General features: G+C 42.2%; 1 protein-coding gene and 1 pseudogene across 1 annotated transcript in view; one reads left to right on the plus strand and one right to left on the minus strand.

The window, feature by feature from the left end:
- ARFGEF3 (ARFGEF family member 3) overlaps nucleotides 1-22,507 on the minus strand; it is a 171,886-nt gene that overhangs the window by 66,490 nt on the left and 82,889 nt on the right. The window contains exons 9-12 of the mRNA XM_036097868.2: nucleotides 16,545-16,649; nucleotides 15,325-15,658; nucleotides 5,738-5,850; nucleotides 4,055-4,965 (exon numbers count right to left, since the gene is read on the minus strand). Of these exons, the coding sequence (XP_035953761.1) occupies nucleotides 4,055-4,965; nucleotides 5,738-5,850; nucleotides 15,325-15,658; nucleotides 16,545-16,649 (1,463 nt within the window). The remainder of the gene's footprint in view (nucleotides 1-4,054; nucleotides 4,966-5,737; nucleotides 5,851-15,324; nucleotides 15,659-16,544; nucleotides 16,650-22,507) is intronic.
- LOC118539371 (ubiquitin-ribosomal protein eS31 fusion protein pseudogene) lies at nucleotides 8,197-8,671 on the plus strand (annotated as a pseudogene).

A 22,507-nucleotide genomic window follows, 5' to 3' on the forward strand; every position in this document is an offset into this window, starting at 1 on the left:
ACTTTATAAACATCAAAATGCTTGTAATAAGCCTTATATGTGGTCACAGTGAATCTCAAGATTGTAACTGAACACCACTAATCTAAGGAACAGTGATCCTAAAGCCAAGTAAGTGCCCGTGCCCCTCTGTTCATTGCTGTGTGAGGCTGGCTCTTGCTTTTTCATCCCCAAGGAGCCACTTCACATGGATGCCACTCTGTTCAGTGCAGGATGAGGAAGGAATTTCTGCAGTTGTCACAGTTCATGTCCACTCCCATCTTTATAAAACCCATTTTGGGGTGGCTCAGTTGGTTAAGCGTCTGCCTTCGGCTCAGGTCATGATCCCAGACTCCTGGGATCAAGCCCTGTATCAGGCTCCCTGCTCAGCAGGGAGTCTACTTTTCCCTCTGCCCTTCACCCCACTCATGTTTTTTCTCTCTCTCTCTCTCAAATAAATCATTAAAAAAATTTATTTATAAAACCCATTTTGTTCGGATGTTTTCAAACTCCCCCACTGTAAAAAACTTCCATTGTTTTCAAAGGAAAGGCTCCCTTGAATCATGTGGAATTAAGGGGGCTCATTTCAACTGGATGTTAGTTGTCTGAGGACAGGGGTCCCTGAGAAACGCTGAGCGAATCTGGTCTCAGCCAGCAGAGCAGACCCTGATAATAAGTCAGGGGCAAATGCTCAATGGTAGTTTTTGACAAAATAAGGTTTAAAGCTTTTGACATCGAAGTAAATAGTGAGTAAAATATCTGGGTTATCACTCAGGGAGACTCTTCTCCTCATTTCCTATTGTTTCCTTTTAAACGTTGTCTTGGATGAACAAAGGCCATCTGCCTTCTCTCTTGCCCCTGCAGGGTACAGATGTTTCTCTTTTACTAGTCTTTCATCTTGGAGGTGATGCTTGCAGGGGGAGAGAGCACACTGGCTCAGTGCAGAAGTGGACCTAGGCCAGCATCTAGCAGCTTTGGCTGACCCACAGCAATGGTCAATGTGATCCATTAAACCACAGCTGTGACTGAGGTACAGTCCTATATCTATTGGTAGCAGGACCACAGCGTGATGGGTCTGTAATTTGTAAAGACAGACCAACTCCTAATTGGTAAAAATACTGTGGAGGTCACTAGAACTAAAAAGACAAATGACTAATCCAGTTACAGACATTTACTAAAAATTATATTTGGAAACAACCAAAAGATTTGGAGTCTCTTTTCAATGTATTGATTCATACACGTAAAAATTAATGTCATAACATATTGGGTCTGATGGGACATTTTACTGACCTCTGAAATTTGAGCAGTTTGTAACATCCATGGGGCCACATTCTGGAAAAAACTGAGTGAAAAAATTCACTCAAGCTCTGTTCAGCATGTACTGTAAATAAGTATTGATTTGAAAGGTACAAAAACACAACTGTTAAGATTTACTTTAGCTTCAAATTTTACAAAAGACTTTGCTAGGATTATATTTCCTAATTCTCATAGGAAATGAGGCAGGGCCTTTGAGAGTCGGTCTTTACCACTATAACAACTCATTTATCTGGAATTACTTGGGGATGTTGTTGATAAATATGAAGTAATCTGAATGTCAGATCTTACATATTTAAATGCTGAAATTTCTGCAGCTGAGTTGTTTTGTGTGGATTATTATAATTTTATGTATGTATGTATTGGGGGGGGCAGAGGGAGAGGGAGAGAAAGAATCTTAAGCAGACTCCACGCCGGGTGTGGAGTCCGATGTGGGGCTCGATCTCACGACCCTGAGATCACGACCTGAGCTGAAATCAAGAGTTGGACACTTAACCGACTGAGCCACCCAGGTGCCCCAAGATTATTTTTATTTTAAATAGAAGGTCCTAAATATAATTTTCCCATTTCTTGGTGAGTCAAGGCCACCACTGACTCATCCCTGATGATGATGCCAACCCGTGGCAGTGCTGCAGTCGGACACACGGCTGTTCCTTGGCATCACTGATGTCTGCCAGCCTGTCTGCCTTGGCACCAGGCAAGCTGGTCAGAGCAGGCTGCCGAGCTCCTCTCCCCGTGAATATGACCAGCGAGAATAAGCACAGGCTCAGAGGCTCTACCAAACCCCCTCCGAAGGGGAGTGAACATTCCTTTCAACTCAGGCTTTACCCATGACTTACTTCTTCAGCCCATGACCTATGTCACGTGTTAAGGGACCAAAGAGCAAGCTCATGAATCTACAGTCAATACACATTTATTGCGAATAAGGCATGCATATCTTGAGGCCCCTAGTTCAGAGCACACTGAAGCTTCTCTATAAATGTTGACTGATGAAGCGTCACTGGGGGTGTGTGTGTGTGTGTGTGTGTGTGTGTGTGAGAAAGAGAGAGAGAGAAAGGAAGAAATACATACAAAAAGCATATACTAGCAATGTTTAATAAAATAATAAATTTAATGATGGTAGCATAAAAGATATTAAGGAGAAATAGAATTTTTATAAGAGTATTTATACATTACCTTAGTCTTTCAATGAAACATGAATTTTGCGCATGTGTGTGTTCCTTCACACAAATCAAATATCCCAACTTTATTTTTGTATTTAATCCCAAAAGGTAAAGTATTGAGAAAAAAAATGTTGGGTAGCCTTAAAAATAGGCATTTTTATGTCTTGAAAAGAATCCCAGTGCAGTTAGGAAAGCTGGGAAATTATATGCATCTCTTTCCAATTTCTAGATAGGTTGAGAAATCCAGGAGTATTAGTCCAGGACTGAAAGTTCTTTATCTCTGCCGGTGCTTACAACTTTGGATCATTCTCATATTAAAAAATGTCCTTCCTTAAATATACCTCAATTTAAGTGTCTTTTTTGTGTCCTTTTCACAAAGGACAATCTGGTCAGTTTCTTAAACATACTTATTAAGCTGCCTCTTAACAGTACAGCAGTTAAGCTTCTACCAAGTTTCAGTAACTGGGCTACAATTTTTTTTTTGTATGTGTGTGTGATGTGTTCTTTGTTTGAAGATCGAATATGTGTTAGACATGGTTGGACCACACCAGAGCTGAAACTACAGAGGGGGGAAGGTGGAGGCATGCACAAATCACTATAATAAATGTGGTAAGTGCAACGACAAACACATGCTCAAGACTCAGAGGGGGGAAGAGCAAATGGTGATCTTGACTTTTAACAGTTCTGTGTTCATTCTCAGGGTTAGTCCTTTTTATGTGAGCACAAGCCCAGCAAGGTCCATCTGCCTCAGTAGTCAGTGGTCAAGAGACCCTTGAATGTCAGGGGAAGGCACAGCTGACTGACTTCCTAGGAGTCAGGCACTCAGTTATTCCTGCCATAAATGTTTTGTACCCATTAATTGCTTTCTTTCTGTAGTACTGTGAGATAATAGAAAATATTTATATTGGTCTCTGCCCCTTTCCTGGCACAGAGCTCCTAAAGTCCTTACAATGTCCTAAGTGATATGAACACTAGAAGGATCTCTTGTTCTAGTATCTGTCTTTGACCTCATCCTGACTCCTAAAACCCTTGTAAATGCCTAAGTGAAGAGCTCTAGGAACACCTTTTGTTCTAAGGAGCCGACTCTGGGTGGGCTCTGGCTGGGGACTGGCCACCAGAAAGCCCCCGGGATGATCAGACGCTGGAATACCCCACACTGGAAGTTCAGGGGAATTCACACAGCCTGCATCTGATTCAAGACCTCATTTAAAATAGTTTACATACTGATATACCGAAAGTGCACTGCTTTGTGATTTTTAGACACGGAGGTGTAGAAGCATACTGAGAACTCAATGTTTTGAGAGTCAGAGACTGTCATTTTGTTTCAGTCAGCAGCAGCTTTCTAGAAGGCAGTAAGCTCTTACTCTTTACTCTGCACCTCATCCATCTATCAACCTCAGAATATCCCAGCCACCAACTGCCTGCAATTCCAGCCACCACCAGTAAGTCTTACATTCCTTTGTTCTCTTCAAACATAAGGAATCCCAGGCGCGACTAAGATGTTTGGAGCACTTCAAACTACAGGCACGACGGTCATTTCCCATTTCAGCAAAATGCCTCAAACACCCTCACCGCCCGTATAGCCGAGGCCGTGTACACACCTGAGCAGAAGGTAGAGGCGAAGTTCTGGAGGGCCGAGTCCACCTCCTCCACGCTGGGCAGAGCCAGCAGGCGGGGAAGGAGGCTCTCCAGGGACTGCAGGAACAGCCTGGCGCTGTGCTGGTCCGCCTCCTGGTTCTTCAACAGCTTCAGGGACAGGGCGGCAGTCCGCAGGGACCGGTGGCCCAGGCAGTCCCGAGGGGTCTGCTCTTCGTCCGCCAGCGAGCCGTTGTCCGACCCGATGTCCGACACGTCGGACCTCCCCGAGTCCTTCTCGGCCGCCATCGAGTACTGATCACAGGAATCAAATTCGGTCCGCGAAAGGTCTTGGTCATCCACGCTGAAATTGCTCTCGCTGTACCTGGAGCCGTACGACCTCATCCTGCAGTCCACCGACAGGAAGTTAGTTATGTCGGGGAAAGCAACCGTGTGGCTTCTCTGCACCACGTCTGGTTGGTCGACGGCTTCGAGCTCCGGCACCTTGCTCAGAGTCTCCTTGCTCTCGGGCGCGGCTGGCGACTTGAGGCTGCTCTTGTGGTGGTCCGAGTGCTCCTCGGGCGTCGTCTGGCCCAGCTCGCCCTCCAGCGTGGTCTGGCCCGTGTCGGTGGTCACGCTGATGCTGATGTCGGGGCTCCTCTCGTTCCCCAACTCCCACGACGTGTGCTCCGAGGACAGGACGCGCCGCTGCCAGCGGAAGTCGGCCTCGTTGATCTCCATGGAGTCCCGGCTCCACTCGGCGCCGTCCTTCAGCTCCTCCAGGCGCTGCAGCAGCAGCTGGACCTGGCCTTCGCTCAAGCCCTTGCCCTGGCTGAGCTCGTCCAAGGCCCCGAGCAAGGTGCAGACGCAGGACACGGCGGCGTAGCACGCTTCGATGCCGCCCTTGATGCACGCTTCTGTCATGCCGTCCATGATGCTAAGGGCCCAAAGGAGAAAACAACAGTGTAAGAAACATGGGAGAATGCTCCAAGATGAACAAGACGTGTTCGCCTGGTGAACAGCACAGTATTCAAAACAGATCCTCCGATCTGCACGGAATTCAGTGGTCTGGGCCAAGGAGTAAATGCAGCCAACATGCTCAGGCTGGTAGAGGAAAACATCCAGGAAAAGTGGCCCACCTTGAATCACATTCTCTCTTGGTTGGCTGGTTTATTTGGGTACGCACAAAAATTCCAGATGGGCATTTATAATCTCCACAAGGACAGAGGACAGGCATTGAATAAGCTCACTTTTGTATTATGTTCAGTTTTTCAAAAAGAAAGTAGTTACAATGGCTATATGATAATGAGGACATCCTCTATAAAACAATCATGTTCCTGAACACATGCATGCGAATACAACTATTACAAATCAGATGATATTCAGTTTTCAAGGGGGGGGCTACATGTAAAGGAACCTCATAGTACTGTGATTCAAAAAGTTTTTCCCTAAAATAACTCCAATGAATAATTGTACATTTCATTTTGCACACTAGGTTCACTTTAAGCCAATATGAAAATATGGAGTACATGATCATAATACATTGAAATAAGATTTCTCATATGGCTTGTGGGAACATTATTAAACAATAAAATTCCACATAATGCAGATTCATAAAAAATTTCAGGGATTTAAAAACAAGGTCAAATGTATTCAGAGAAACAGTCTTTGCCAAGCAATAATAGATGGAAAAGGGGAATGCAGCATACAGTTTGAGAAGATCCAGATGAGACTTTCTTTTTGAAATTGATCTTTTTCTAGATTCTGGTTCAGTGGAGCTGGGTCCTGCCAAATCACAGAGACGCTGTGGGCTCCCAAGTAGCTTTAAGAAAAAGAGGGAAAAAATAACAGTATAGTGAAATGTCATAAAAAAGCACAAGGTTTTAAAATTGTGGGCTCAAATAAACATGAACTTTAGAGAAAGTGAGTGATAAAATCTAAGGAAAAAACACAACTATTTGGAACTACAAATCTTAATAAAACCGATCTAGTATTCCTCTTGTCATAGAGGGGTTCCCAGCTCCCCAGTTGGGTTCCCAGCTCCCCAATTCAGGACTGGCTTAGACAAGGCAAATTCTTTGAGGTATTATTTCAAAAAATTTTATAGCACAGAACTATAAAACACTTACATCTATGTTCTTTACTGAGAATGGCCTATAATTTAACTTCCCTGTACTCTGTCTCATTTTGCTATCACAACTGGTTAGCTTCAAAAACTGGACTGATCAAGTGTACATGGAACATTCTCCAGGATAGATCATATGTTAGGGCACAAAACAAATCTTAAATTTAAGATAACTGAAATCATATCAAACATCTTTTCTAACCACATTGACATGAAACTAGAAATTAATTACATGAAGAAAACTGGAAAATTCAAAAATATGTGGAGATTAAACAACATGTTACCAAACAACTAATGGGTCAAAAAAGAAATCAAAAGAGAAATGAAAAAACACCCTAAGACCAAAAAAAAAAAAAAAGGAAGTATAACATCCCAAAATTTATGGGATGCAGCAAAAGCAGTTTTAAGAGAAAAGTTCAAAGCAGCAAATGCCTACCTCAAAAAATAAGAAAAGTCTCAAATAAATAATCTAACATTACACTTTAAGGAACTAGAAAAAGAAGAACAAGTGAAGCCCAAAGTTAGCAGAAGTAAATAAGAAAGATTACAGCAGAAATAAATGAAACAGACTAAAAAATAATAGAAAAGATCAATGAAACTAAGAGTTGGTTCTTGGGAAAGATAAAATTGACACACCTTTGGCTAGACTCACCAAGAGAATAACCCAGAAGATTTAAATAAATAAAATCAGAAATGAAAGAGATGTTACAACTGATACCACAGAAATACAAAAGATCATAAGAGAATCCTATAAACAATTATATGGCAACAAATTGGACAACCTAGAAGAAATGAATACATTTCTAGATATATTCGACCTACAAAGACAGAATCATGAAGAAAAAGAATATCCAAACTGACCGATAACTAGTAAAGAGATTGAATCAGTAATCAAAAACCTCCCAACAACAAAAGTCCAGGACCAGATGGCTTCACCAGTGAATTCTATCAAACATTCAAAGAATTAATATCAATCCTTCTCAAACTCTTCCAAAAAACAGAAGAGGAGGGAACTCTCCAAACTCATAAGGCTAGCATTACCCTGATACCAAAACCTGACAAGGATACAAGAAAAGAAAATTATAAGCCAATATCCCTGATGAACACAGATGCAAAAATCTTCAACAAAATGTGATCAAACTAAATTTAACGACGTATTAAAAGGATCATACACCATAAACAACTGGGATTTATTCCAGGGATTCAAAGATGGCTCAATGTCCACAAATTAGTGAAGTGATACACAACATAACAAAATGAAGGAAAAAAATGGAAAGATCATTTCAATAGATGCAGAAAAATATTTTTTTAAAAGATTTTATTTATTTAATTGACAGAGAGAGAGACACAAATAGTGAGAGAGGGAACACAAGCAGGGGCAGAGGGAGAGGGAGAAGCAGGCTTCCTGCCAAGCCAGGAGCCCGATGTGGGGCTCGATCCCAGGACCCTGGGATCATGACCTGAGTTGAAGGCAGACGCTTAACGACTGAGCCACCCAGGCACCTCGCAGAAAAAGTATTTTGACGAAATTCCACAACCACTTATGATAAAAATTCTCAAAAAGGTGGGCATAGAGAGAACATACCTCAACATAATAAAGGCCACATATTACAAACCCACAGCTAGCATCATATTCAATAGGAAAAAGCTAAAAGCTTTTCCTTTAAGATCAGGAACAAGACAAGGATGTCAATCTTGCCGCTTTTATTCAATATAGTATTGTCAGTCCTAGTTACAGCAATCAGGCAAGAAAAGAAATAAAAGGTATCCAAGTTGGAAAGGAAGATGTAAAACTGTCACTATTCTCAGATGGCATGATATTATATATAGAAAACCCTACAGACTTTATAAAAAAACTGTTAGAACGAACAACTGAATTCAGTGAAGTTGCAGGATACAAAATCAACATACAAAAATCTGTTGCATTTCTATACACAAATAAACTATCAGAAAAAGAAATCAAGAAAATAATCCTATTTACAAACCATCAAAAATAATAAAATGCCTTTCCAGTCTGCCATCTGTCATGGAACCACCATCAAAATGCAGATTTTCGTGAAAACCCTTACCGGGAAGACTATCACTCTTGAGGTTGAACCCTCGGCTACAACAGAAAATGTAAAGGTCAAGATTCAGGATAAGGAAGAAATTCCTCATGATCAGCAGAGACTGATCTTTGCTGGCAAGCAACTGGGAGATGAACGTACTTTGTCCATCTACAACATTCAAAAGGAGTCCACTCTTCATCTTGTGTTGAGACTTGGTGGTGGTGCTAAGAAGAAGGAAGGAAGAATAAGTCTTACACTACTCCCAAGAAGAATAAGCATAAGAGAAAAGGCCAGTTAAACTGGCCATTCTGAAATACTATAAGGTGGATTAGAATGGCAAAATCAGTCTCCTTCTTCAGGAGTGCCCTTTAGATGAATGTGGTGCTGGAGTTTTCATGGCTAGCCACTTCGACAGACATTACTGTGGCAAATGTCTGACCTATTGCTTCAACAAACCGGAAGATAAGTAATTATATATGGGTTAATAAAAGACATGAACTACCATTTAAAAAGAATAATAAAATGCCTAAGAATAAATTTAATCAAGGAGGTGAAAGACTGGAATACTGAAAATTACAAGACATTAATAAAAGAAATTGAAGATGACACAAATAAGTGGAAAGATACTCTGGGATCATGGACTGGGAGAATTAATATTGTTAAAATGCCCATACTACCCAAAGCAATCTACAGATTTAACACAGTCTCTATCAAATTTTCAATGTATTTTTCACAGAAATAGCACAAATAAACCTGAAATTTGTATGGAACCTCAAAAGACCTGGAGTAGCCAACTCAATCTTGAGAAAGAAGAACAAAGCAGGAGGCATCACACTCCCTGATTTAAAATTATATTACAAAGCTACAGTAATTAAAACAGCATGGTACTAACCTAAAAACAGACATACAGATCAAAAAGTACAGAATAGAGATCCTAGAAATAAGCCTATACGTATACGTCAATTAATTTACAACAAAGGAGGCAAGAATATACATTAGGGAAAGGACAGTCTCTTCAACAAATGGTGCTTGAAAAACTGGACAGCCACAAGCAAAAGAATGGAAACGGACCCCTATACCATACACAAAAATGAACTCAAGATGGATTGAAGACTTGAATGCAAGACCTGAGACCATAAAACTCCTAGAAGAAAACACAAGCAGTAGGCTCCTTGACATGAGTCTTGGAAGGATTTTTTTAATCTGACACCAAAAGCAAAAATAATCATGTGGGGCTACATCAAACTAAAAAGATTCTGCACAGCAAAGGAACCGATGACAAAATGAAAAGGTCACCTACTGAAAGTATTTGCGTGTCATGTAACTGGTAAGGGATTAATATCCAAAATACATAAAGAACTCATACAACTCAATAAAAACGCCAAAAACCAAATAATCCGATTTTAAAAATGGGCAGAGGACCTGAATAGACATTTTTCCAAAGAAGACTTATAGATGGCCAACAGACACATGAAAAGATGTTCATTAATAATCATCCAGGAAATGCAAATCAAAACCACATGAGATATACCTCACACCTGTTAGAAGAGCTATTATCAAAAGACTAGAAAAAACAAGTGTTGGCAAGGATGTGTGGAGTAAAAAGGACCATCTTGCACAGTTGATGGGAAATTGGCGCAGCCACTATGGAAAACAGTATGGAGGTTCCTCAAAAAATTAAAAATAGATTGCCATATGATCCATCAATTCCACTTCTGGATATTTATCTGAAGAAAAAAAACACTAAGTCAAAAAGATACATGCACCCCCATGTTCATTGCAGCATTATTTACAATACCTAAAATATGGAAACAACCTAAGTGCCTCTCAACGGATAAATGGATAAATAGATAAAGAAGGTGTGGTGTGTACACACACACACACACACACACACACAGAAGGGAATATTACTCATCTATAAAAAAGAATGAAATCTTGCCATTTGTGACAACATGGATGAACCTAGAGGGTATTATGCTAAGTGAAATAAGTCAGACAGAGAAAGACAAATACTATATGATCTCTCCTATAGGTAGAATCTTAAAAAAACAGACAAGAAACAAACAAAAAAACAAGCTCATAGTTAGAGAAAATGGATTGGTGGTTGCCAGAGGTGAGGGATGGGAGGATGGTAAAAAAAAAATGAAGGGGGTCAAAAGTTAAAATAATTTTTAAAAATTGAAAAAACATGTGTTGAGAAGTATTGCCTCTTTCTATACTCTGGAAAAGTTCATATATTATTAGAATTATCCATTCATTAAATGTTGGTATAACTTGTTTTTAATGTTATATGGGGCCAGTGGGGTTGTTTTTTTTTTTTTTAATGGAAAGATTTTTAACTATTGATTCAATTTCTTTAAAGATTCTAGAACTATGTAGGTTCTCAATTTCTTCCTGAGCCAGCTTGTTAAAGGCTGTATTATTTCCCAGGGATTTATCTATTTTACCTAAGTTTTCAAATTTACTGGCCTCAGCGGCCTTAATACCTTCTTTAATTTCTTTAATGTTTCTAATATCTATAGTTACATGCGTGTTTTCATTCTTATTTCTACTTACTTGTTTTTACCTATTCTGGAATTTTTTAATTGTTTTTACCAAGAGTTTTTCAACTTTCTTAGTCTTTTCAGAGCCCTGGTACTTTTTACTTTATTGATTTACTATATTTGCTTTTTATCACATTACTTTCTGCTTTCATCCTTATTTTTCCTCTTTTTTACTATCTTTGAATTTAATTTGCTCTTCTTTTCCTAGCTACCTAACTTGGAAAATTAGAATATTAATTTTAGTCTTCCAATTTTTTAAATATAATCATTTTAAGCTATAAATACCCTTCTATGTACTGCTTTGGCTACATCCCACAAGTTTTCAGGTATAGAATTTTCATAACTGCTCAGTCCTAATTAATTTTTATTTCCACGTGGTAGAAATCTTTAAAGAAAATTTCAATTTGAGGCTAATGAATTCAGGAAAAGACTGGGTTAAGTGTATTGGAACAGACTTCCTATCACTATGTCCATTATTTTCAAAGTAATTTATACTCACAGGAAAAGGTATATTAACTAGAAAAAGTTGTATCTTAAGGGGCACTCTTCTTTCCCTCCCTCCTTCCACATTTCTTTCATACCCCAGAAATTGGGAACTTCTCTCTTGGAGGTACAGCGATGAAGCTTCTACTTTTCTCTCCACATTGTATTTTTTTGACATTGAAAGAGTCAAGTCTCCCTCTCTCCTCTCTCTGCCTTCCCCTTCCCCTCCCCCTCTTTTCCTCTCTCTCCCGCCCTCCTCATCCCTCTCCTCCCCCCACCCTCTCTCTTGCCACCAGCCTGCCCTGAATCCAAGTGAAGTGGCTGAGCCTAAGTGCCTCCAGCTGCCCCATCTCTTGCTAGAAGGGTAGGTGCATTTCAGAGGGTCGGCTGTGGGGAATCTCACTTTCTCTTGGGATCTCATTACAATCTACAATCTAACTTTACCAGTAATAAATTAGATGACATATCTGAATTCCCCATTGATCTTGGGTTTATTTCTCAGTTGTTTCCAAATCTGGAAGTTAAGGCTTCTGAAGAACCCTTAACAACTACTTGAAGAAAGGCAAGGCATGCTGAATCTCAGCTTCTTTCAGTGGGAGTGAGGGATGTGCTGTCAGGGGCTGGGGTGTCATAGTCTGATAAGGATTAGGGAACTCCTGGGAGCCTGGGTGGCTCAGTCAGTTAAGCGTCTGCCTTCAGCCCAGGTCATGATCCCAGTCCCTGCTCAGCGGGGAGTCTGCTTCTCCCTCCCCCTGCTCTTGTGCATGCTCTCTCTCTCTCCCTCTCATATAAATAAATAAAATCTTAAAAAAAAAGAAAAAAAAGATTAGGGAACTCCTTCTGAAGCCAAACCATGGGAGAGAGGAAAAGAAGCAATGTGAACTTTTGATTACTGTTCATTTTCTGGGAAAGCGGAAACAGAAAAGAGAATTGTCGTTTGAAAAACAAAATGTCCTGTCTTTGATGAACAGGCACACAGTGCCTATGGGGCAGTGACAAATCACAAAGAGAACAGGGACATAACACACCAAGCGTTCAAACTCCGAAAGGCTAAACAAACATCCTGGGTGCCCAGTGGTTTTCCTTGTGCGCATAGATGGCGCATGTTGGTCTCCAGGTTACCAACCTTCCCAAATGATCGGTTGTCATAGTGACTGGAGTAACCTGGCCCCCATCCGTCGCCTGCGCTCCACGGGGCAGCACTGCCTGGACCTGCTACTCACGTGCTGATGTCTACCTCCAGCCTTGCCCTGTGAAATCGTCCAGGGAAGCTGGACCAATCTATGAAAAGGGGGAAAACATACCAAATTTCCTGCGCGGTGGTAAATGAAATTCTTATTGAAAATACATTTAGATGCCTATGTGCCCCGTATGCGAGGTATTTACTTAGCATTCGGTGGCGAGTGGATCTGCCATGGGCGGCCACAAGCCCAGGGCCGGTCAAGTCTGAGTGGGTGGGAAAGAAAGGTGGCCACTGCTCACAAAACACCCTCTTCGCAGATATTCTGTCTTCAGGTCCACCTGTCATTCAGTCAGAATTCACTGAGCACTTATTCTGATGCAAGCACTGCAGGGTTAGATACCGGGGATGGGGGGGGCCACACAAGAGCAATGTATAAAGACACAGACTTGAGGGGACAGGAAGTCTGTGCCAAGTCGGTCTGTGAAACCATCAGTGGGATGGGACATATAATTAATTGCTAAATGATAGAATTTAGAGAATTTCATGGTTTTAAGGAAGCCGAACTGTAAAGGAGGAGGCTTTTGACAGCAGAGGCAGCTGTCCTTACAACGTCTGGGCTCACGCGGTAGCCCTGCTACCCACAAGGACTTCGGGCAAGTAACTTCCCGTGGGGCCTCAGCTTCCCCATCTGGAAACTGGGCATGGTATTCTCTTCCTAAGAGAGCTGGTAAATAAACTAACATGAAGAGCCAGCAGCGCCTGGCATATTGGAATCACTGCTCGACTCTGCTAAGGGGAATGGCCCGTGGATAGAGGCAGGCAAGGGGGAGCCGAGCAGAGCAGGGCCAGTCAGATGGAATGAGGGATCCTGGGAAATGATGGGAAATAAGAATGATGACAGAAGGATCTAGAAACTGGGCAGAGTAATTCAGACTTGATGAGAGATGCAACAGGAGCCATTAGAGCCTGAAAAAAACTGTTAACAGTGGTGATTTCTGAGCCTAAATTCAGAAAGACGAAAAGAAGAAAACAGGCAGGTGGCAGACAAGCTGCTGAGTGAGAACTGGTGTGTCCTACTCGAGGCAGGAGGTCATGAGGACCAGCTCTTTTCAGCCTGCACATAGTTCTTCTTTTCCTTAGGATAGCAGTAAGCATGCCAAGTATTTGTCTAGCCCTTTATACTTAGAGGGTATTTATACAAACCTTATTGCATTTTGAACCTTTGGAATATTACTACCATTTAGAGATAAAAAAAAAATTGTAAGTTCAGAGTTAAATGAGTTAGCTACTACAGGCTTGTTGGGGACTGGCAGAGAGAGGATCCAAACCCTGACTCTTCAACTCAGGCTCATGAAGGGGCAGATGAGCCAGCATGGAAAGGGGCTCCTAGATTCATCTGCATTGCAATATCAAAGTCAAGTATGGTAACAAGTGTGTTGTAGGAAAGGTGATGGGTTTTGGGTCAGATGGACCAGGCTGTACACCCTTTCTCTTTCTCTGTGACCTTAGGCAAATCATTTGACCCTTTGGAACCTTAGTTTCTTTGTGGGAGGGAAAATTCCTTTTTCCTGGCATCATATCTCTATGGGGAGGAACATCCAGTGGAATAAAATTCTGGACCTCTCTCCTCTCTTTCTCTGCCTTCCTTCTGATGGAGGGGGAGTCTGATCTGACCGGTGGATTCAGAAGGAGCTGAGCATGTGTAGCCAGTCTCTTCCTCTTTCTTCCCCTTGAAGATCTGCCTGTTCAGAGAAAGCCCATCCTGAGTCCCTGGTTATACACTTAACAAGGGTAGGGCCAGGTCCCCAAGGGAGGGCCACTGCTGTCTGAGTGGTGACAAACTAGTCTAGTCTCACTTGCCTCCAAAGCTATATTGGGTTCACCAGCCTAGGAGTGACCAGTTATTAAAACTGACCCTTTGTTCTCATTGCCTGAATCTGTGATGGAGAAAAGAAATAACATTCTTCACTAGTAAAAGTTGATATACAACATCAAAGAGATATTAAGAATATTAAAGATAATATATGTGAAGTGCTGGGCATATAGAAGGTAAGAAAAAAAAGAGATTATTATTGTGTGCTCATAGATTTTCTTAACTAGGAATTGAATCTGGATCATTCCTTCATTTCTAGAAATGTTGAGTCAGAATTTTCCATTGTTTATTATAGTCAAATCTTTTTAGAACAACACCAAGAGGCATTTCAAATTAAGCGTTTAAGAAACTGATGAATAGCAACAAAGGAATTTTGTTACACTGGGTTTGTTGTTGTTTGGGCATAGGCACCAAAAACAAAGGCAATGAACAAGTTCACAAATACAAAAATGTTGATCACTTTTCTTTCTGGTTATTTGAAAGAAAGCAGAGAAATTCTTATTTGGAGTACCTCCTCAAAACCATGAAAGAGCACATTGGAATGGCTGTTATAAGCTGGACAACTTTACCTTCTCGCAGGAGTCAGGATGTTTGGGATATGAGGCCTAAGTAGGAATGGGGCAAAGGGATTCCTTTTACTAGTCAGAGATTAGTAATGATTTTTTTTTTTTTTTGGGATACCGTACAACCTGAGTACAAAATTATTTTGAAATCCAACTTTGGCAAAGGGGAATAAACACATATATCTGCACAAACAGTACCTAAGGGAGCAGAATGAAGTCAGCCTGGGGCTCAGTCAGATGCCTGCCGCTTACATTATCAATGACTTTGCATCAGTGAGCACCAATGAACCCGTCCTCACCCAGGCTCCCAACACATGCCCTAAAGATACTGCCGATTACTGGATACCAAGTGGTAACAAGTAAGTGTTAGCAGGTGGTTGGCAAACATTTTCCGAGTGCTTCCTGTAGGCAAGACACTGTGTTCAGATACTGCCCCCCACCTCCTGGCAAGCACGTGGCATTCTTCATGCCTCCCTACCTCTTTCATTATTTTGATGGCTTCCACCCGGTGCTGGGGTGGGGGATAAAGCAGCACACGGTGGTAGAGGGACTGGAGCACGGGCTTCATGGAGTCCACCGACCCTACCAGCCGGACCAGCTCAGCTGCAATGTAATAAATGGTCCGAGCCACCGGCCCGCTCAGGGCTGGCGCGGTGGATGAGCAGCCCGACCCCCGGCCGTGGTCAGAAACTCCTGGAGATGCAGAGTCTGACTCGATGCCAGAAGCAGCGCTGCTACTGTGAGCAGAGGTGATGCTTTTATCATGAATTGGATTCCCCAGGATCACGATGAGGGCAGGGCACAGGTTTTTCCTGGGAAGACATAGGAGGAAAACTATGTTTGGCTAACAAGGCAAAAGGATAAAATGTGAATACAATCCTGCGGGTAAATACCAGATGCCACAGAAATGACTAATAAGAGTTGGGTTCTTTCCTGCTCCTCTTTTTGGCGACATCCTGCCCCCATTTTCCATGTCTCTCCATCACTTCTAGGTATATGAACAGAATGCTTTTTCTCATAGCTCAAGGCAGAATTAGCTAAATAAAAATACTAAGAGAAGTATTAAGAAACCATCTTATGTAAAGGAACTGACTCAAAATGCTAAATGGCTTAGTTAGAAAGTTTCATTTTATGATAAATAACAAAATTCTTTCTACTTCTAATGTGAGAAGTTCATTTAAAATTCTGACATGTATACTGTCACATACCATTTGACTTCGTCCCTGTGGAAAAGCCCAGGAACCCAGAGCAGCTAGCTGGCTGCTTGCGGGCCCTGTCACCTGTGGGACTCCCTGGCTATAATTAAGAGACGAGTCTTCAGGTTGAGATGGAGAATGTACCAGGGAAGGGCTAAGAATAACATTCAACAGCTCTTGCCCCCCTGTGCAACTTTCTGTGCCTTTGTATGCTTTTAGGATAAACTAGAAACCTGGAAAATACTCTCCTCGTTCCCGAGTCCCATGAGCCTATGGTGTCAACAAAACACCAGAGGCCCTTGGAGTCCTATTTTGTTAAGATCGTCACAAGCTTCTCTCTGTATTTTGATCCAGTGCATGTGAGCGAAGCAATTTCCCGACTTTCTCGCTAAAGCATTCGCACACAGATGAGGTGACCGGTCGGGCATGGATGCCATGGGCAGGGACCCGGGCCCCGAGCTGGAAGGGGGGAAGCATCGGGTCGCTGTGGGGGGGCGCTCACCAGATCAGGTCTGTGAAGCCTCTGTGCAGGTGCATGGAGGAGGAGGAGCTGCTGAGCACGGACAGGACGCATTCCAAGTACAGGAGCTGCAGCTGCTGCTGGTCACTGCGGAACAAAACCAACACACGGACGCGTGCAAAGTGAGGGCAAAATTAAAAGAGGGGATGCATGGGAAACACATTGGAAAAAGGCTAGGCGTGAGAGAAGCGTTCATTTGAGGGGGGTGGTTAGCATGGTGGATTGAATTGCACCCCCGGAAATTTCTGTTGAAGACTGAACCCCTGGTACCTCAGAATGTGCCCTGATGGGAGCTTGGGTCTCTGACACAGGTAATCAAGTTAAAGTGAGGTCATGTGCGAGGGGTCCTAACCCAATATGACCGGTGTCCACATAAAATGGGGAACACTGGCAACAGAGACACACACAGATGGAGGACAATGGAAAAGACCTAAGGAGAAGACGGCCATCTGCAAACCAAGGAGAGCGGTGTGGAACGGATCCTTCCCTGAAGCCCTGGGAAGGAACCAGCTCTGCTCACATCCTGATCTTGGACTCCCAGCATCCAGAACTGGGAGGCAATACATGTCTGTTCTGTAAGCCACCCAGTCTATGGTACTTGGTTATGGCAGCCCAAGCAAACTAATACAGTTTCAGGGACTTTTTTTTTTTTTTTTTAATTAACAGACTTTTTTTTTAGAACAGTTTCAGATGTATAGAAAAACTGAGCATGGGATGGAGTTACTGTGTTCTACCTGGCCCGGCATGTGGTTTATCCTGTTATTAACAGCTTACATTAGGATAGCACATTTGCTACAGTTAAAGGACCAGTACTGATATATCATTACCAATTAAATTCCACAGTTTATTCCAGAAACGTTCAAACTCTTAATGTGTTCAATTGTCTAAACTTTTCAAAAGACCACTGATCACATTATCTTTTAAATGGTCAACACTTTACTAGCTTGTGTTTGAATTTCTTTTTTGAAGGCAACATGGTTTTTCAATGGACAAATTATTTTTCTTGTAGTTATTATTATGAGATTAATCCATAGAGCCAGATTAAAAAAAAACATACAATTTCATGGAATGCATGTTTTTTTTTTTTTTTTAGATTTTATTTATTTATTTATTTGAGAGAGAGAGAGAGCACATGAGAGGGGGGAGGGTCAGAGGGAGAAGCAGACTCCCTGCCGAGCAGGGAGCCTGATGCGGGACTCGATCCAGGGACTCCAGGATCATGACCTGAGCCGAAGGCAGTCGCTTAACCAACTGAGCCACCCAGGCGCCCGGAATGCATGTTCTTATACCCAGGCTGTTTTCTGCCGAACCCACCAGAAAGTATTAAACTCCAGGTGGGTGGTAAGTGACCAACAGGAATAAGGAAGAATTTAATGTTAGAGTGCACATTTATGACAAATATATAATAAATACTTCTAAGAGAATTCATTCAGGAGTCCTGTATGCTCCAAAAAAGGAGGAACTTGCTTTGAAAAAATCATTTTTGATTGTGTCTCTTTTCTCCTAACTTAAATAAATGCCAAAAGGAAGTTTAATGCCCTTAACAGCTCAAATAACTCCCAGGAGAAGAGGGTGAATGGGACAGGCAAGACCAGTGACGGAGACTAGAAACTTAAGGAGACAGGATGGAAGAAGAGGAAAGTAAACAGCAGACCATCACAAAGCCCAGAAGGTTGTACACATACCATGGCCTCACTGAGAAAGGCTGCACGGATGCAAGATGAAGGATCACAAGAAAGGGGGGCTGCAGGTCCCTCGTTTAAGTGCTGTGTTAGATTCCTTGGCAATAGCGCTCTGTAAAATTGACCTCAAGCTCTAAAACTGGTTGGCAAGCTATAGCCCAAGGGCAAAATCCTGCCCATGGCCCCATGAACTAAAAATGATTTTTACCTTTTTAAGGGGTTGTAGAACAAGAACAGGCAGTATGTGGCCCTTCACAGAAAAAGTATGCTCATACTCTGCGATGATCTCCCTTGTCCAAAGAGAACTGTCTAATGAGTAAAATAATGCCATTATTCTGAAAAAGGGAATTCCGCGGTGCGTCTGGGTGGCTCCGTTGGTTAAGCGTCTGCCTTCAGCTCAGGTCATGATCCCGGGGTCCTGAGATCCAGCCTGGGTGGGGCTCCCTGCTCAATGGGGAGCCTGCTTCTCCCTCTGCATGCCACTCCCCCTGCTGTGCGCTCTCTCTGGCAAATAAATAAATACAATCTATAAAAAAAAGAAAAGGGGAATTCTGCTTATATTTGGATGTACTCTACCACACCTGCTGATGGGGGAAAAAGAGGTGGGTAAAGGCTGAGCTTCCACAAAAATTATTACGATTTGCCAAGAGGAAGGTGATGGTTGGAGGAAGAATAAGAAAGGTAAGACATACTTAGCCATTTTGGGGGCCAGGTAAGGACTTTATGTTTCTATACTCCTACACCCACAAGCTTCCCTACGCTTTTGCGCAAGACATCATTCCTGACCAGAAACAGCGTATTCTTCATCCTTAAGGGACTAGAGAAACAAGGAAGCAAGTAGGTAAAGCACTGGGTAAGAATGGCTACAAATGAATAATTTAATGCAAGGTTCTATGACAGTATAAGGGAGTGGCGTCTAATCCTTAGGAAGATCCAGAAAGAATTTCTAAAGGAAAAAGCATCTTCATGGAAACCTAAAGTTCAAGTAGGAGTCTTGCATGGCGGTGTGGGGGAGAGGGTGGTGGTGGTCTGTGGTTGGAACAGAGTGTGAGGATACCATCGGCAAGAGGTGGGACTGGGGAGGTGGCAGGGGCCAGATCAGGAAGGGTTTGGGAGGACTTGTCTGGACTTTATTCTGCAGGTAGGAGAGTGACAAGACCAAATTTACATTTTAGAACAATCATTCTGGATGCTGTAGAAATGAACGGATTGGAGAAGGCAAAACAGAAGAGTCATAAACCAATAAGCCACATTTTGAAAAAGTTCTGAAAGGACCATCTCTGCTATAGTCTCAGGCTAATCTTTCTGACCAATCACCGGACTCATTAAGAAAAATAATTATTAAATGCCCCAATTCAAAAATGTCTATCTTCCTCATATAAGTGAGATCATATGAGGAATTTGAGAAACAAGACAGAGGATCATAGGGGAAGGGAGGGAAAGATGAAACAAGACGAAACCAGAGATGGAGACAAACCATAAGAAACTCTTAATCTCAGGAAACAAACTGAGGGTTGCTGGAGGGGAGAGGGGTGGGAGGGATGGGGTGGCTGGGTGATGGACATTGGGGAGGGTATGTGCTATGGTGAGCGCTGTGAATTGTGCAAGACTGATGAATCACAGACCTGTACCCCTGAAACAAATAATACATTATATGTTAATAAAAAAAACCTCCCATATTTATGTATTAATAAACTTCACATTTATTCTAGTTCACTAATATTTCACATTATACATCCACATCCACAAAGAAATTAACATGTATGAGATAAAATTAAATATAAATAAAAGTTTGTGTTTTTCTCTCAAAAAAAAAAAGTGTGTCTTTCAAACGGTCAGACTTGCATCACAAAACTAAAAAACTATAGACGATAAAGATTTTCAGTTTCTGAAACTGGAACTAAAGCCACAGAAAAGCTATGCGTAGTCAAGGTTCCTCTGAATATCTGCAGAATACACCACAGCGATACTGCAACCTCAGGTCGTCAGACCTGATGAGGGAGAGGATGCATTGCCAAGGTAACTGGCCTGGGAGTCTCCTTGGAGACCAAACACGGCAGCTTTCCTGTGGGCTGCAGCAGTCTGCAAAAAACGGGTGCTCGTGGCCTTGCATGAGTCATGGCACTAAAAGAGCTGTCTGAAATGTAAGCAACTTCCACACATGCCCCTCACGAGATACACATGTGCATGTGCACCATGTGTGTGCGGTTCTTATTTGTCTGACTGTAGACAGACACATATGTGAAAAGCACACGGCAGCGAGAAGCCAAGAAACCAGCCAACTCTTCCAAAACACATGAGGAAAAATCTGCCGACGTGGAGGGTTGCGAGTCCCTTGGCCTGGTCTTCTGTTTGAGCATTTCATGGCTGGCAGGTTGTGTAGCTGCTGGTCTCATTCTCTGCCCATCTCTGAATTTCTCCCCAGGCTCAAGATCCATGGAGAACGACTCTCATGAGGGGACCAGTGGGCCGTGAAAGCTGAGGAGCCCCCATCCTGACAAGGTGACTGCAAGGGTAAGCTGGCAGCACGTTCTGGATCTCTGGAGTTCTCAGAATTTTGTTTGACGATGAATCACTTGGATCCTACCTCCCTTTGAGACCATTCAAATTTAGGTAGAAAGGGAGAGAGGGACTTAAGTAACTGTAAGAAGTGGAATGAAATTTAACACGTGACAGGAACACCTGGCCTTGCCTCATTGCTTCTGAGAATGCTTTGGTGTCCACTCCTCTCTGACATTCAGCACTGGGACGAGAGGGAAGTGGGGAGAGGCTGACAGGAGACCAACGGGCAGAGAATGAATATCTTTCTAAGCCAGTTATCCTTCCAAAAACTCAGATTTAAAAAGCATCATGTAACTCAACATGCCTAATATAGAGTTCTATTAATAACACACCTCCAAGGCGTGGGCGTTGTTCTGCCTACCTGGATGCATTCTGTGAATCCTCCCCGGAGACTGAGCATATCGTGACTACATACCCTTACAGAGTGAAAGCTCTATGAGGTATGTGGGCACTGATTTTTGGAAATGGCTGTTGAGGGGAAGTATAGACCATAGTGTGATTTCAGAGGAAGATGGTATTTAGAAGGTGGGAGAAGTGTCAAGTTTAGCTAATAGAAATAAAAGGAGTTCGGGTAGCAAATTCAGAAGAAATTATAAAAGGTGTGAAAACTTAACAAGAAGAATAAAGAGAACCACCAGATTGAAAGCAGCCAAGAGCATGGTACCATCTGACCAGGTGGCCCTTACAGGTTTCCTGTTTAAGCTAATGCTTAAGCATGCTGCACCCCAGCTTCCTTAGCAACAGAACTCTCCTCTTAGGGTAATGGAGTCATGATGGGAAAGACCATATTCAAACCCAGTGAGTGGTCTCCAGAGGCAGAATGATGACCGGGGAATTGCATTGAAAAACCAAGCAAGACCATGGGAATCCTATAAAAACCATTAAGCTTTATAACAACATGCCCAAAGCCATCTTTGAGCTAATGTCCAATGAGAAATCCTAGAACAACATGTATGTGTCACGTGAATTATTTTTCCCATTTAAAACCTATTCCCAAGGCATATGGTTCAGAAATATTTTCATTTTTTAAAAAAAGATTTTATTTATTTATTTGACACAGAGAGAGAGCGAGAACAGGAACACAAGCAGGGAGGGGTAGAGGGAGAAGCAGACTCCTCGCCGAGGAGGGAGCCCGATGCGGGGCTCGATCCCAGGACCCTGGGATCATGACCTGAGCTGAAGGCAGACACTTAACAACTGAGCCACCCAGAAGCCCCTCATTTTTTTTTTTTTTCAGTGACCGACTATCTATGCCCTTTAGCTTGTAATATGTGCATGTATGCATTTGCAATGTCTGTTTGTGCAATGTATTTTCTTAATTATCTACAAATGTCTGATGTAAGAAGTTTCATGTCCCAAACTGCATCATAAACCAGAATTAGCACTGACAATTCTAAAAGTAAACAATTTCAGAATATATATAAAATATTTATTACATGTTAGGCACTATGCAGTTAAAAAATCCCATTTATCCCAAAACTTCCTAGAAGATACCAATACTGAATGTCTATAATAATTAAAACAGGCATAACCCTGGACTGTCCCAGGTACATTGGGTCATGTGGTCACTCTACAGATGGCAGCCCCTACAGCTGATGTTAGAGACATCCAGGTTTTAAAGAGCCATGAACTTGAAGCCCTTACTAGACCTAGCTGAAGACTTTCTTGACCAATAAATAACATTATGTTTTAAATCTATCA

The sequence above is a fragment of the Halichoerus grypus genome, chromosome 9, assembly GCF_964656455.1.
Source record: "Halichoerus grypus chromosome 9, mHalGry1.hap1.1, whole genome shotgun sequence".
Classification (NCBI taxonomy): domain Eukaryota; kingdom Metazoa; phylum Chordata; class Mammalia; order Carnivora; family Phocidae; genus Halichoerus; species Halichoerus grypus.